This window comes from Lissotriton vulgaris, chromosome 7 (genome assembly GCF_964263255.1).
Source record: "Lissotriton vulgaris chromosome 7, aLisVul1.2, whole genome shotgun sequence".
NCBI classification, from domain to species: Eukaryota; Metazoa; Chordata; class Amphibia; order Caudata; family Salamandridae; genus Lissotriton; species Lissotriton vulgaris.
In genome coordinates, this window is record NC_141695.1 from 185,666,324 (window position 1) to 185,683,371 (window position 17,048).

The following is a 17,048-nucleotide window of genomic DNA, read 5'->3' on the forward strand; positions in this document are numbered from 1 at the left end:
TATTTTTGTAAATTCTGGTGGGGTTTTTCTGTGTATTCTAGTGATTTCAATACCTTAAAAAACAGTGGTTATCAGTAGTTACACATTTTTTCACCATTAAAAACAACAAAAACTGTGTTTTCCGTTGTTTATGGAACTTTTTGCTTTTATTATTACTTGCTTTCTTCACTGGCAGCGCATGGTATATAGACAGTGTAAGTATAGTGTATATGAGGTCCAAATAGATTTTTGCAAATTAAACTTATTGAAGTACACCATACCATACTTCTTCAGTGAGTCTTTGGTCATGTGCGCTTGCTCTTTTCTTCCCATGTAAACTTCTGTGAAAAGGCCCTCTCAAAATTGGCGCTTGAGATGGGGAATGCCAACACAGCCAGCACACAATTTGTTGACTCGGGCCACTGACATAGCTTTCCATGCCAATACTGGTTCACTTGCAGATTGCGATTATTAGGGCAGGTTCTGCAACATTTGCTCTGATCTGGATGCCTATGCCCTCAGAGTTATTGAAGCGGTCAAAAATAAAGCAGCATGTTTGACTCTACAGAGGACATTCCCCTTTACGGAAGGGATCTAGAACAAAGTACCACAGTGAGGTTTCATTGACTTCAAATGCAATTGGTGGTGAAGGTACGTTTCTATGTATCATTGCAAGCCATTTCTCATACTTTGTGAAATAATAGTTCCTGAATTGCACTTCATCCTTGCTTTGTCACTAAAAGTGTCGCCCAGCCTACTCTCAAGGAGCTGTTTCACATCTTCACCAATTATGCTGAACACTTGGCAGACAAGGGTGTTTTCGGACTCTAGTTTTTTAATTATGTCCACTACAGCAGTTATGTTTTCCTGTAAAAATCTAACAATGCAGTAGAGTATACTTTTGTTCACATCACTACCAATATGTGACCAAAGATCCTCTTATTTCTAGCATAAATTCTGTAAACGGTTGCCACATGGATAATATAGCATTTATAGCTCCTTGGACTGAGAACCATCAGCTAAGGGACACAGTTGGGATGACTCTTTCTTTGATGCCACACAAAGCACAAAATGATAAATATTTGCTTTTTAGTTCCTGTGCATAAGAAAACAGTGCACCAGAATGGACTAAAAAGTCAATGGCATTCTGCAATAATTCTCAAGATTGTAAAGATGCTTTCAGCATAACATTTAACAAGTGGCAAGGATCTCTTACAGGGAAACACTACTGCTCAGGGATCAATGTTGACAGCTCATTACACAACTTTTGAATTTTGGCAGGTCATTACTCAACGTTTGCATATATGAAGCTGAATCACTGCAAATACAAACAATATCACTCCAATCTTTGTTGAACTTGGAAATACCCTTTTTTGTAGAGCATTCCAAGGTTCCATGTTTTCCAAAAGTCTGCTGTCATGTTTTAACCACTATCCCAGATGCTTGGTGAATGCGCTCTTTGCACATATACTTGTCACCATACCTTGCATTGAATGTTTAAAGCCTGAGTTGTTGGCAATTTCCCTACTATCAATACTGACTCACCAGAAACTATGAATTAAAGGTTCATTACCTAGCAGTGAAAGAATCAAATGCAGCCAAAATATGAACTATGATTTTGATATTTCCTGATTCTCTACAGTTTATAAAATAATTAAACAAGACCTAAAAATTCTTCTAACCCCTGCATCTGTAGACCAAAACTGAAGAAAAACAAAAAGAAGAAGAAACAGTATTTTAGTGCCATCTCTAAACAACAAAACTCAAGCAGAACAATGTTAGCCCAGACTTTCTTTCTGCTAGCTTGTAAAACAAAGTTACATTGTATTGGCCCCTTCAGGAAGAAAAAAACTGACTCTTTCAGTCCCCTTTTCCTTTCTTTCAATGGCATTTAGTTTGTGGTTTTGCAGGAGATATTCCAGTGTTAATATGTTTTCACTGATGAGGACAATATCTTTTTAGTGGGGTTTTGTCAGTTATGAAACGTTTAAACCTTAAACCGGCGGAGAAACTGGGCAGTCTTTGGACGACGAAGGGATTCGACAAATGGGATCTAATTGGCATCAGTCGGGTTGGAGACCTCTGGGTCAAGGACAGGATCAAAACCTTCGCGGAACTCCAACGAGAATATAAACTGAGCGATAGGGAACACTTCCGTTATATTCAGATCCGTCACGCACTTGAATCGGTCTTCCCGGCCGGAACCGTTATCCCAGAGTCCTCCCCCCTGGAAGACAGAGAGCTTGACGGGTATGTCCCTGATAGTACCATCTCTCTCATCTATTAAAAGCTTATCAATGACCGTTCGGATCTTCTTGTACAGCTTCGGGGGGCCTGGACCGGTGATGGGCTGGAGTTGGACGACGAAGATTGGCAGGCCCCGATATCATCCCCCAAGGAGGTCGCGATTCCGGGGCGTCTCCGGCTGGTGCAGTTGAAGATTTTACACCGCGTATATGTCACGGGTCCACGCCTGATGCGTATGGGTTAATCTATGGATGGGTTGTGTAAACGCGGCTGTGGTATGCTTGCTACTTTTCTCCATATTTTATGGTAATGTCCGGATGTTGGTATATTGGAGGCGAGTGCATGCTGTTATGAAAGAGGTGACTGGTGTTTCATTATTGACTGAGGCCAGAAGGTGCCTGTTGAATGTTTGGGAGGCAAATGATTATAGCGTTGCGCAAACTCAGTGGGTCACCTTCGGCAACATGATAGCAAAAAGGGACATAGCTCACCTGTGGGGGGTCTCAAAGGGCACCTCTGGTTTCAACATGGAAGGACAACATGGACTGGTGCATGTTCAGGGAAAAAACTGTATACATCGCCCGCGGTAGGCCCAAGAAATGGGGGAGGATATGGGGACAATGGAATTCGTACCGTGGAGAGATCTGCACCCCCCCCCCTTCGTAGAAACCACTGATATACCTCTGTCCCTGTGACCGTACATTCCACACATTCCACACATCCATATCCGATTGTACATGGCTTGCTTGTTTACTCTCACCCCCCCTTTCCCTCTCGAGACTCTTCATCCTTTCTCACATCAGCTTCTTTATCTGGGTCGCCACCCTGCTATCTGAGACATCCACTTATACTACAGTCATTACCTCGGATTTTTGTTGATTTGTTTGTTTTTCTTTTTCTTTTAAAAAATGTAAAATGTGAAACCTTTCATTTATCCTTTTACCATCACAAGATTATCGCATTGGCATATAATATCGCTGCCGGACCCACGGGTTGTCGGCTGATGAGCTGTGTACTATTTTTGATTTTGATACTTACTGGCACTGACCGGCCCCTGTGGTTGTAGGTCTGTATTTGTATTACTTACTTGTTATAAAGGTTTTTTTAAAAAAAAACCTTAAACCGGACAGCCTATCCATGGCACACGATGCTTGGAGGTGTGTGGGAGCACTTTTCTGTTGCCCATGACAGGCGGAGGCTCTGTTTTAAGCCCCCAAACCCCATTTCTGACAGCATTATCATGGCGGTCTATCTGACATAAAAGGGCTTTAGGAAAGGGATATCGCAATCCAACAGCAGCTCCAGCCTCAGCATTGCCTGTTAATGGGACTACGATTCCGTCAGCTGTCCCATCCGGATCTGAGATCCTGGCAGAGGTAGTGATTTTCCCTGAAAAGCGTGTAGTCCAACTGCTGGTATTGTAATCTGGCGGCCAGACCGAAGGACTGTCGGTTGGTCAGACCGCTGTTCACGGCCTGTCAGAGCAAATCTGACCGACATCAAAATCAGCTTCTATGTAAGTTATAACAAAAACACCCATAACTACACATTGCCTTTGTTTTTTTGATGATTTTTTGTGTTTTTTAAAGTTTATTCCACATCCAATATGTTACGGTTCCCATCAGCCCCCTGAACAGCAATCCCCATGCACAAAGGTTTCCTTATGCTTGTGTAATTTTAATACTTGAATCATTTACACATTAATACAGCTAAAGTGGCAGAAATTAGATCGCCTAAACTTGCTGCACACTTTTTGGTTTCAAAGCAACAGTTTGCTTCAAAATATCTTGTGAGAGATAGGGTCATGTAGAAATCGTGATGGAAGTGACATTTACTCCAGTATCTCAAGTGGAATGAAAGTGAGCTGTAGCCAAAAGATCATTTTGTGTAATTTCAGCATTTTTGTATGTACTTTTCAAGACAACCGTGTTACCCCTGTACCTGCTAGACTGAAACTCCCTTAAACAGGAGCTCTGCAGAATACATATTGTGCTGGAAGCTACAGGAGAGTGACGCGTCATGTCATTAACTGCAGCATTTGATCAAGACTAAACAAACATGGCAAAAGCATTTACAAAGGCGTACATTGACTACAAATTACATCTATGTTTTACTTATCTTGCATCTATGCAAAGTTCCTTCCTCTAGTTAGCCCACGTTGTCTAGTGGATAAGCCTTGGAAATTATGAGTCACTGACAGACAGCATCAGGGCATGTCATCCTTTTAATTGGGATGGGCCCATGCTTCTAGTCACCTCTTACAGAGCTGGTGCTGGGTGCATCTTCTTTTAATGCTGCTGAACTATGAGACTTCGTTATTTGGGTATCTGCAAAGTTATTTTAGACTTTCTCTACTGCTTTATAATGTTCTATGGAGGGTTACTGGAGCATTGCAAGTTACATCAATGTCAAATACAGACATACAAGCCCAGGCAAGAATCATTTATGAGCATTATAATATGAAATTCGGATGGAAGGATTGATTTAAAAGTCTTACATATTAATAATAACAAAGATCACAACAGTAAGAAGAACAGTCTGCAACCTGTGGACTCAGGTTCCAAACCACAACCCAATAACTAGACCAATATTGAGGATCAGAACAGTAGAGTGTGTAGCACAACACTGTGTGCCTTTCCTTAGGATAACAACAATGTGCAAACTGTCAGTGATTGTAACTAAGTAAATATAATTTATTTCCAGATAAGACATCACATATTATCTCAAACAATGAGCCTCATTTCTAATCTGTTTTAGAGGACTGTCACAGTTCACAACAATGTTAGATTTGATCTTCCCAATGTCTCGAACCTTTACCTGAATTGTAACAACTACACACTCTGGAACACACACATTTCGTATTTTATCATCTGCTAGCTCCAGTACATACTTTCCACTCTCATCAACAACAGCAGTTTGAAAAAAAGAGAAAGCCATTTATTGACTCTGAGTCTGATTTCAAACTTGGCGGATGGGTTACTCCGTCATTATGGAAACGGATATCCGGTCTGCCAAAATATCAATCCCGTTATATCCTTTGAGATTTATATTTCAGCGAATAGGATATTGGTCACTGTTACAACAGTGTAATCCCTCCTTCAAGATCCAAATCAGGCCTTCTATAATGCAGTCTAACTTTAACCCAATCACCTGCCTTTCACTGTGTATATTTAGATCAAGACTCACTTTTTCTGCGCTTCTCCTTTTTTTGTAGTGATCTCCTTTGAGCTTCGAACTTGAATTTATTATCAAACAAAAAACTGTGAGCCACATCAGTATTTATGGTGTTTCACTAGTAACCATGTTTGGAAGTGTGTGATACGTCCGCACCATCCTTTTCATAGCGTCCCACCAATTGGCACCTTAACACTCATCCAGCTGCATACTTTCCTTTCACACTCTCTTCCACCTTTCCACAAGTCTATTGACCTGGGGATAATATGTTGGCATTCTGGTATGATGAATAACCAATTCATTCAGAAATGTTCTGAACACTATTGTCTGTGACTATTTCATCAGGTAACCCTTTCCACATGAAACATTCTTAATAACATCACTTCTCACAACTTGCTTGATAAATTTGAACTCTGGTCATTGTGAATGATAATCTAACCCCACTAGCGCAAACATAGAACCAGAAAACAGCATGTTGAATTGACCGATTATAACAAATACTGTTTTCTTCCAAAGGCCATCAGCAGTATCCATCTTCTATGAAGGAAAGGTCATAATTTTTTAGCATTTGTCACACCAGGAATAGATTACACATTGCCTGGCCATCCCTTCTAAATTGCTATACATTCTAATCCACAGAAAAGCCAATTAAACTTCACTTCATGCCTCTAATTCCCACATGGCCTTCAGAGGCCAAATCCATGACTCTTTTCTTAAGCCAACTGGTGCCACTAATGTTTTTTTTTTCATCAGCACATCACTCTACCAACATAATTTCAGTTTTATGTTCTTACAATTCTCTCTTTCTATTTTTTGGCCTCCCTACCCGACAATAAACAACAATTTTCTTTAACGTCTAACCATATTTTATTTCTCCGCTTTGGCGATACATCTACTCATCACTTCTGAAATGCTGGCTACCATGGGCTCCCTTTACAAACTCCAGCTCTTCAAGATGAAGTGCCAGCCCTTTCAAGCAATCTGTTGTTATTTATACAGAGTACATACTCACTGCAGAAAGCACTCCATAAATCTATATAATCTCCTGGCTATTTTTGTCATAATCAGGTCCACCAACAGCTTATGATCTGTTCATACCTTGAACTCCCTTCCCCACACATCCACTCTTCAGCTTGTTAAAGTGTTGTTTACTGTCCTCATACCACATAAACCTATCAGCCTTCTTAGGTAACCTCCGTATTCTTCCTGTTGTTTTCTTGCAAAATTCAGCATGAACTTTAGCAGCCCTGAAAACAAATAAAGATGTTCTTTTCTAACCTACAACAAATGTTCTTTGGATTTAATACCTGCATCATTACTGTAAAGACCTAAATAAAACACTGTATTTGCATCCAGTTTAACGTTTGTCTGCTTGATAATCAAAAACTATCCTTCAATACATCCAATACACTACACTGTGATTATTCTCTGCCCAATACTCTGTATACATTAGGATATCATCCAGTCCAGCAGCTTGTGCAACACAGCCCAATAGCATGCAGTAGAATCTAAAGGTACCCTCAAGTGTGAGGAATTAAATAAATGGTTTAAAACTCTCCTCTAAAGATACTTAAAACATGTTGAAGAGATATTGATGGCTGAAAATGTGTTTACTTTTTGATTTGCCAGCATTTAACTTACATTAGATACTGGATGGTGTTCTATCCAGATGTTATGGTTGAGATATCGTTAGTTTATTGAGAGCCTCAGACTGCCCTTTGCATTTCTTCCCAAAACTACAGAAATCAGCCACTATGAAGCATCGATAAGCTCAATAATACCTTCCCTAAACAACCTAATCAGCTCATATTTCAATGGCCCTGTTAGGGATCTTACAGGTGGCATACTGTGCACCTCGGCTATCACATCCTGGGGTAATAGGATCTTGTGTTTTAATCTTTCCATAAACTGAGCTACTCCTTGAATACCCCAGGATATATTTCCTTCCAACTCTCAAGAGCTTTCCTTTCAACTGTACATCCCATGCTTAACAACTGGTCAGGGCGGTTTGGGTCAAGTGTTATTTCCACCTTATCCTCACTGGGAATGAGTCCTGGAAAGGAGCCCTGGTTTACAGACCCCAGAGACCAAGGCCAATTTTGCCGCCCAGCTAGTCGACATCCTGGCCCCCCTTTATACTAGCCTGTAAAAATTTCCTACTGTTAGGCGATTTGAACCATCACATGGAAATATACGATGACCCGTACACAATGGAACTAATGAATAGTATTGAGTCCCTAGATCTAAGATTACTCGAAACCGACCTTACACATAAAGCGGGTCATACGCTGGATATTATATGTACCAACTTCCAGGACACGCATATTAATGAACTAATTCCTGTTTTATGGACAGACCATGTAATAATTAAATTCACCATTAAAACAAATGAGTCCCCACATGTCCACTCTAAAGAAAAAAAGATGAGCCGCCCATGGAAAAAGATTAACTTAGAAATGTTTGCCAAAATCTTTGCCCCTCCGAGAGTAACTGAGGACACAGAGCTAGATAGAGCGGTCCTAAACCTTGATTCCGCAATCAGTAATACTCTGGATTCTATAGCTCCTAAACGCCTAGTAAACTGCCCGAAACTGAAATCGCCTTGGTTCACTGATGAATTGAAAACTATTAAACAACTCACCAGGAAAGCTGAACGTAAATGGCGCAAATCAAAAAACATTGATGATAAACTACACTATAAAATTGCTCATAAAGAATATATGAACAAAATCGCCAATGCCAAGAAAACCTATCTTGGAGAAAAAATTAAAGCAGCTGGAAATTCAGAGATAGAACTTTATGCAATTGTAAAAGACTTCTCAAACCCCATTGCTTGCCAAAAGGTCATTCATGAATCCCAAGACTGGGCCGATGAACTAGCCACCTATTTCAAAGTCAAAATTAATACAATCCATGAATCATTTCCCACAGAAACAGGCACAATAAGTGAGTTATACCAGGCTGATCCCCCCACAAACCCCATACAGCAAAATTTAGCTGATTTTGGAATAATCACTGAGAACGAGGTAGCCAACATACTAAAAAAGGTCAAATCAGGTTCCCCCAAAGACCCAGCGTCCGCCCAGAATTTAGCTAAACTAGCACCTGCCCTGGCTCCCACATTGACCTCTATCTTTAATATGTCCCTAACTCGTGCCTTGTTCCCTACCCCCGGAAAGAAGCCATTGTGAGGCCAATCCTTAAGAAAAATAATGCATATCCCAAGCAACCGATATATTACCGCCCCATATCTTTACTACCACTCTTCTGCAAATCTATAGAATCTATTATTAATGCAAAATTGGTAAAATTCCTTGAAAGTCACTCGCTATTAGATTCCTCACAGTCAGGATTCAGAGCTTCTCATAGCACTGAGACTACATTGATAGAGGTGGTTGACAATATCCGGTTGGCATTGGACTCCAAAAAGTCGGCTATTCTCATCCTGCTAGACCTTTCGGCGGCCTTCGACACCATATCCCACAGAGTCCTATTAAAGCGACTAGCGGGGATAGGTGTCGAAGGCCAAGCCCTAGGCTGGATCCAGAGCTATCGCACAGGCCGCAGCTCTAGGGTCAAATTAGGACCTTTCTCATCAGAAGCTATTGACAATGATAAGGGAGTGCCATAGGGCTCAATTTTAAGCCCAACCCTATTCAATGTCTACGTATCACCACTGGCCAAAATAATCAGGGACTTCGGCTTCGACACATTGTCGTACGCCGATGACACCCAAATTCTCCTAACTCTTGGCTCTGATCCAGCAGAGACCAAAGTGAGATTTAGGAATTGTATGCTAGAAATAAAGGGCTGGATGACCAACAATTACCTAATGCTCAATGCAGGCAAATCCGAAATAATGCTTTTCGGTGCGGCCAAATCCATCTGGTCCCAAGAGTGGTGGCCAACAGAACTTGGACCCTGCCCATCCCCTAAAGATACTGTCCAGAATCTGGGTTTCACCCTTGATGACAAGCTGTCCATGGTCCCCCATACGAACAAATTAGTACACACCTGCATAGGTCTTATGAGGACCTTAAGGAAAATATTTAAATGGCTACCCCTGTGCTATCGCAAACCATTGATTGAAGGCTTAATTACTAGCCGCCTTGATTATGGCAATGCACTCCTCGCTGATGCAAACGAGGGCACACTAAGTAAACTGCAGACACTCCAAAATGCAGCAGCCAGACTGACCCTCGACCTACCCCCACGCACTTCCTCTGCCCCTTGCCTGAAGAAACTGCACTGGCTTCCAGTCAGAAAGCGCATAAGGTTTAAGATCTGTTGCCTAGTGCACAAATCACTAAATGGACAAGGCCCGAAATACTTAAAAAACAAACTTCAGGAATATTGCCCAGAAAGAACATTACGATCCTCAAACAAATATCTCTTAAAGATACCTAGAGTTCGTACTGTTAGAAATGGAGACAGGAGTTCCTCAAAGGTTGGACCTTTGGCATGGAACTCCCTGCCTACAGCTCTAAGATCCAATCAGAATCACAAAATCTTCCGGAGAGAACTTAAAACACTACTATTCAAGGCAACAGCATAACAACCTCTCCCTTTTGCATCTCCCATACCCTCTGCCAGCGCTATGAGACCTAATGGTGAAATGTGCGCACTACAAAGAACAAATACATACATACATACATAGTACGCACCAGAGTAAACATCCTTCATCCTTAATCACGTACACTGTTGATCGGGCACTGTGACTCTTCGAATTGAGTGTCACCTAGTAATAACCCATCACTATCTTTTCACAAATATATATACATTCCATCAATTTAATATCTGGCAGTACCAATTCATCTTCTTGATACACATGTGTCATATCCACATCAATCAATGTGTAGCTTGCTCCTGAATGGCTACAATTACAACTTTTCCATTATTTTTATTAATCAAAAAAAGAACATTGTGGTTCTCTTCTAATCCGAAAACCTTGCAAGATGTATTCTTAATTTAAATTGTTTCTCATCTACCATTTCCACTAGTTTTTTTCTGAGTTTAAATTCTTTCTTGAGATCACTACATACCTCTGTACCCTTGTGCTTCCCCATCCTCACATATGTGAGCTGTGAGAAAGTCCTACTTTTTGATCTATTCACCCCGTTTTTTGACTGATACTGGTGGTAACTGACTATGACTGTGCCCTGGGTTCTGCTAAATAGGCCCAGGGCCAGTGCTCTGATGAAAACGGTACATGGTAGTAAGGTATAATTCAAATTTGCAATGACAGACCCCTGTAAATCCCAACTAGATATTGGTTAAGGGGGATGATTCAAACTACCTATAAGTCCTTACTATATAATAGGGGAAGGTGGTTCAGAGGCCCAGTAGATTTCCTGCCCTGGAGTGTACACTGCTGTGTGCCTACTGTCATTTTTAAAGGCAGCCCTGCTTTGCAGACTGTCTTTAAAAAGTAAACTACATGCAAATTAGACTTTGGTGGTAAAGGTACTTGCACAGTGATAAAACACATTATTTGTACATATAGATCCTCCCAAGCTCTCCACTTAGGTGCCCCTGGGGTAGGGTGCCATGTAACTATAAGCAGGGGCATTATAAAAGATGTTTATGTGCCCTGAAGAGGGAAAAACTGCCAATTGCCCCCCCCCCTTGTAGATTATTAGCTTTATATGCTTACATTGAAATATTTTGTTTAATTATAAATATTGCTTAGAAGGGGATCCAAATTTCATTCAAAGACTTAGAAGATGGACAATGATAAATCCAACAACTTGCCACTGTTGAATTTATCATAACTAGTACAGAAAATAAGTTATAGAACTTTCTTTTTTGTAACCCAAAATTCAGTCTTAGAGCAGTCTCTCCTCATTAGTCAGCGTTAACAGACTTAGACAATTTGCTTTGATGAGGAGATAGGTGGCCGCATAGAGCAGGTGTTATCTGCTGGGGAGAGCGCTGCCGCTGCAAGGATAGATCAGAAAGGGGGCTGGTTTTATCAAACTGAGCTTCAAAGAAGTGCAGGAGAGCCAGTTATGCCAGGCATACCCACCCCCACATCCTGTACTCAAGCCAAATGGCAGGCACAGGAAAGGAATTTGCAGGAGGTCGGGAGAGAGAGTTCTAATGGAAATGATCCACACCAGTAGGTTGGCTTACCCAGGTCTTTTTCTCTTGTAGAGGATCCGTCCATCTTGAATTTTAAAGTGCAATGCTTTGTGGGACTAGCATATGCCACATGTTGGAAGAAGCTGTCCTGCTGCTGGGTAGCACTGTGCACCTCATTGGACAGAGCTGTTATCCTGCTTGTTGCCCCAGATAATTCAATGAATATGTGAGAGATGCATAGCAACTCGGATTTGCTCCATGAAACTACAAGAAGAAGGACTGTCCTGCTGGAACCCTTGTCTGCATCACACAGGACTGCTCCCTGATGTACTGTTTCTGTTGACACACTTGAAATTACAGCCCTGAGGACATAGCCTTTCTACAAAAAGGATTAAGGAGTGGACTCCCTGAAATCAAAATGTTACCAGAGCTTCCCTGCACCAACTCCTTTAAGACGTCCCCAGCCAGGAATGCATCTAGTGGACTTTTAAGGATTTGGGCAGGTACATCGAGGGAACTTTAGTCCAAATTTCCAAGGACCATCTCAAAGCTTCTAGACCATTGGATTTGTGTTTTGGACACTTTGAACCCTCAAGAGGTACTCCAGGAAGAAATTCCAGAAGTTTGGATGAACTTTTGGAAAAAGCTCCATAAGTGGACGGGCCAAACATAAAAAGTCAAGCCGACCACCTTCAACCATACCCTGGCCTGGATTTCAGGTCCGACTTACTGAAAGCTCTGTAGCTCAGGACTTCCAAGAGTTGACTGGGAGCTCCTCCTGAACCAAGCTGGTGAGCACTCTGCAAATCCAGCCTGACAAAGTGGCTTGCTCGCCGTCAAGAGAATATCCGCCAAAAGCGTTTCTAAATGCGAAGTTAAAATCTTGACAGGGGCCTCCCACGTAGTGTATCCGACCAGGGCTCCATTGTGATCAGGCTCAAACTTTGATTTTGTCCCAGTCATGTACCACCAGATGTCTCAAAGTGGCGCTGTTTGTTTTCAAGCACTATAAAGTGGCTAATCTTCATAAATTCATATATCTGTTTCCCTATTTTGGACTTTTGTCATTTTGGTGCCATTGTAAAACTAGAGATATTAACTATTTTTATAAATTGGTGTAAGATTTTTTATTGTATGTTGTGTCTTACCTATTTAATGTCTTTGTATATTTGAATGCTTTACAAACCTGTCTCTTGAGTTAAGCCTGCCTGCTCGCAGTCAGCTACCAAGGGTTGAGCCAGGGGCTAATGTTTTGAGACCTTGACTGGACCTTATATTGAGTCGGTAGCCCTATTGCTAGCAGTAGGTGCATACTTAGCCCTACTAATAAGCAACCTTCCACCTTCAGCATACTCTTTGCATCTGTTACATTTCCGCTAAATGACTGCTAACAACATCTCCACTTGCCACCTTCTCTCTTTTCCCTCTGCAGCACTAATGCCTTTTGCATTAGAGTCAAACTGTTTCATACCTTGAAACAAAACACTCAAATTATTTAGCATTTTGTATCACTTCACCAATGTGCGCTTTGTGTTTGTGGCTAAAGACAATTATTCTTGGATGTTTATGTTGGTTATCTTCTCCATAAACTGATCCCTCAGCATCTCATTGTGGCTGTAGATGCATATGATAGCCAAAATCCTCTGTACAGTCATGAAATCATCTATAGTTTCTTCCAAATAATTGCTCCATGCCTACAAATTATGCCTTGATACCTCTTCATTGTTTTTGGTACTTGGTATTTAACTTCCGTCCAGTAATTTGATATTAATACGGTCAACTTCTACCTCTTTTCATCCACCAGAGTAGGGGGAAAATGCTTCCTATTTCAATTTTCTCTGTACCTGAACAATGTTTGAGAGTGGCAGTTTCTGTTTATTATGTCCTCTCCAAGAGCCTCATCAGAGACTTCAGACCCTTCATTCCCCCTTTTCCACTCAAGCATAGGTTGTCCCACCAACTGTAGAACTACTGGCCTGTATTCACAAGAATGTGGCACACCCCTGCATTACCCCTAGTGCTGAGGCTAAATCTAGGTGTCCCTTCCTGCACATAAAAAAATCCAAACTGTTGATTTGTAACAGCTATATGTGCTGTATTGTGCAGCACACATAGAAAATGCAAAAAATCATTTTTTTAATGAATGTTTATGTTCAGGAAGGGACACCTTCCTGCAGTAAAAACAATAATTCTTGGTGAGTTATTGTTTCTATGCGTGCTGCATTGAAGCACACATAGATTTAGAAAAAACATGGAGAAATTAATCATTTCTCCTTGTTTCCCCATGTTGAGACCAGGGTTTTTTTCTGGTCTCAATTTTGGTGCTGCCCCATGTTTACGCCATCTTTGTAAATAGGGTGCAGCATCAAAATCAGTATGTTGCCGCTGAACACCCAACGCAAGACCCATTTCCCACCCCTTTCACTCTAAGTGTAGAGTGAAAGGAGGCCTTATTTACAAGGTGGCGGTAAGCCATGTTAAGTGGATTAACCCTGCCTTGTAAATAAGGCAAGGGGTTTTATCGCCACAGGAACATCACAAAATATGCCCCTATGTCTGTTTTTTGAATGAAACGCAGCTCCCCCTTTTTTCTAACAAATATTTTTATTGTTCTAAATTACTTTTGAAGTCACTATACCACCTCGTGAGATCACTACATATTATCAATGCTTCATACCTCTCTTTGAGAGCACTATGGAATACCTCATTTTTTTATGGTATTATGAAAAGAGAAATGCAATTTAATGCATTGAAATGGGTAGGATCCTTTCTGTCTGATAGATCTCAGCAGGTTTGGCTTCCTCCATTCTCTTCTTTGGCCAAACCACTCACGACAGGGGTACCCGAGGGATCCACGCTGAGCCCCCTGCTTTTCAACGTCTACCTTACTCCGCTTATAGTGTTGGCGGAACAACTTGGGGCCAAAATTATGGCGTATGCGGATGATACGCAATTATTATTTACCTGGCCCGGTGCTGCCTTTGGCACGGAGGTCATTCGCTCTTGCTTGTCTTCAGTGTTCAGTTGATTAGCGGCGGCGCAACTGAAGTGTAACGAAGATAAAACTGAAATCCTGCTATATGGGCAATTCCCCCCAAACTTTAGAGAACTCCTGTGGCCTGCGGATTTTCCCCAACCTTGCTCAGTGAACATCCCTGCAAAGAACCTAGGTGTATGGTTTGGGGAGGATCTGAGGTTCGAAGCACATATAAAGAAACTTACGGGCATGTGCTTTGGGTCTCTTAAGGCTATGAGGAAGTTCTTTCCGTATCTTCCTTCCGCAGCTAGAGAGTCTGTCGCGAGAGCTCTTATACTCTCACGGCTTGACTATGCCAATTCTCTCTTCAGTGGGACTCCAGCTTTTTTGGTTTCCCGTTTGCAGGTCATTCAAAACGCTACTGCGAGACTACTTTGTAATGTGCCTAGCAGGGAAAGTGCTAGAATCCATCTGAAGCAACTACACTGGCTACCAGTCTCTCAACGAATCACTTTTAAAATATTGACATTGGCATTTAAGGCAGTTAATGAGCTGGGGCCTTCGTATCTGAAAAAAAGATTTAGACGCTATGTCCCCAATCGTGCTCTTCGATCGGCTGATCAGAGTCTGCTGGAGGTTCCGCGCTTTCAGCGGGTACGACTTGGTGGTCGGTCTATCGGCGTTCTTGCCGCTTCCGCCTGGAATACTTTACCACTTTCTTTGAGATCTATCCAGAATTTTGTCCCTTTCAAGAAGGCCCTGAAAACCCATCTTTTTAGGTTTGCTTATTAGTTTAACTCTCAATCTCTTTTTATCTGACCACATGCCTGTTTTTCCTACCGCGCCAGGACACTCTGGTAGTAACGGAGCGCGTTATAAAACAGCTAAAAATGAAATAAAAAATAAATAATGGCAAATCCAATATACTAGTAGTGCAGTATAAAAATAGAAGCAGGTCTGCATGTTTGTACAACAGCTCTAAGCAGGTGACGTAGCTTCCTATTCTTCTCAGGCCGATGTGTGTGTTAAACTGTTGTATATTGCATTTTGATGTAAATTTATAACCCACAACAGACACTTATGACTTTAAAAGAAGTGACAAACAAACAGTCTTTTATGCTTCCTAGTCCATGTAGTGTGCTGCTGATAAGTACAACAAAGTGAAACAAGCATTGGCAAAGCCAACATGTCGTAGCTCTAAATTGCTGATCTATAGGCTTTGCCAATGTGTTTGCCAATCACATGCATACACATGTCTGTAGACACAAAGGCAAGTGATGGGAAATATGGTTTGGCTTTTCTAATGAAGAGAACACACTCCAAGGTTCCTCTGGCATTGTGTCACATCCAATAATGTTATCTGAATGCAAGCAAATGTAGCAATAGAAGGGGATAGCTCGTTCATTTATAACATTTCAAAAGAAACATTCTCCTGGGCGGGGCATACACATGAACAGGGAGGAAAGCCTTTGAATCATGAGCAGAAAACTGAGTTAGATAAAAAAGCCATCCAATCTGAACTAAATTAAGCTAAATTAGAGGCATGGATACCAATGCTGAGGTCTAATAGCTGGGGCGATTAAAATTTCCTTCATGAATCTCTATGGCTGGGAGGATAGCTGAAGAGTTAGGCAGTACACCTGGACGCTAGATGCATCCAGGCACAGCTGGGCTCAGATGGCCATGAATTATTTTTGCCAATAGTGACCAGTGGTGCATCTGCTGCTCCTATATGCTGGACGTCCAAGCGGCGGACCTGAATAAATAGGGCTTTCAAAAATGGTGGTCTGAACACATGAACGTACTTTATGAAGTTAATTGAAAGAAATGCTGTAGCACCTTCCTTTGATGATTTGACATAGACGTTGTGAATGGCAGATAACCATGTCTTGTACATGCTATCTTTTGAGACCTGTTCAGTAAATTACATTTTTATAACTGTTTTTTCTTTTAGACAAGCCCAGACTTGCAACCAGGTACAACTCCTCCTGCCAAAGTGAAGCCAATATGATAAGGTGTATGTGTGTGGTTGAAGCCAATCCTCCACCTGCTATTGAGTGGAAGATTAATGAGAACACACTCAAACAATCCTTCAAGAATGGATCCATCCTACAGGCGTTCTCTCAGTACTGGGCCACGAAGAACGCTACCTTAGTCATGAACATCAGTGACAGCATCAGGCTCAGCATCTCCTGCATCTTCTCGAACGAGCACGGCAGAGGGGCTCAAATTTTATACTCTCCAGGTAATATCGACATTTCTTACTTTACGGCATGATCCATTCCTATTATATCAATCCCTAAGATGTAGTAAGTTTAACACCCACTTTCCTCCCTTCAGACTTTTAACGTGTGGTTGCGGGTGACTTCATAACACAGCTAGTAATACATCTCTCTGGTGTACGTTTGTCTGGTCTGGCACACAATCTGGCATGCATTCTCACCTACTTGGACCATAGGCAACGACTCCCTGCCCCACTTAAAATAGGCAGAGTTGGTACCCAGCTCCAACAGCGAAGCAATTCCAGCAGAGAAATATATCTTGCCAATAGCAGCAGATTTGTGCAGTATATTCACTGTGCCCGGTCTCT

The 17,048-nt window shown here is 41.6% G+C and overlaps 1 protein-coding gene across 2 annotated transcripts in view; it reads left to right on the forward strand.

The window, feature by feature from the left end:
• LOC147701152 (sialic acid-binding Ig-like lectin 16) overlaps positions 1 to 17,048 on the forward strand; it is a 557,018-nt gene that overhangs the window by 477,401 nt on the left and 62,569 nt on the right. For both annotated transcript variants that reach the window (XM_086929911.1, XM_086929912.1), the window contains one exon: positions 16,413 to 16,703. In XM_086929911.1, coding sequence (XP_086786037.1) covers positions 16,413 to 16,703 — 291 coding nt within the window. The remainder of the gene's footprint in view (positions 1 to 16,412; positions 16,704 to 17,048) is intronic.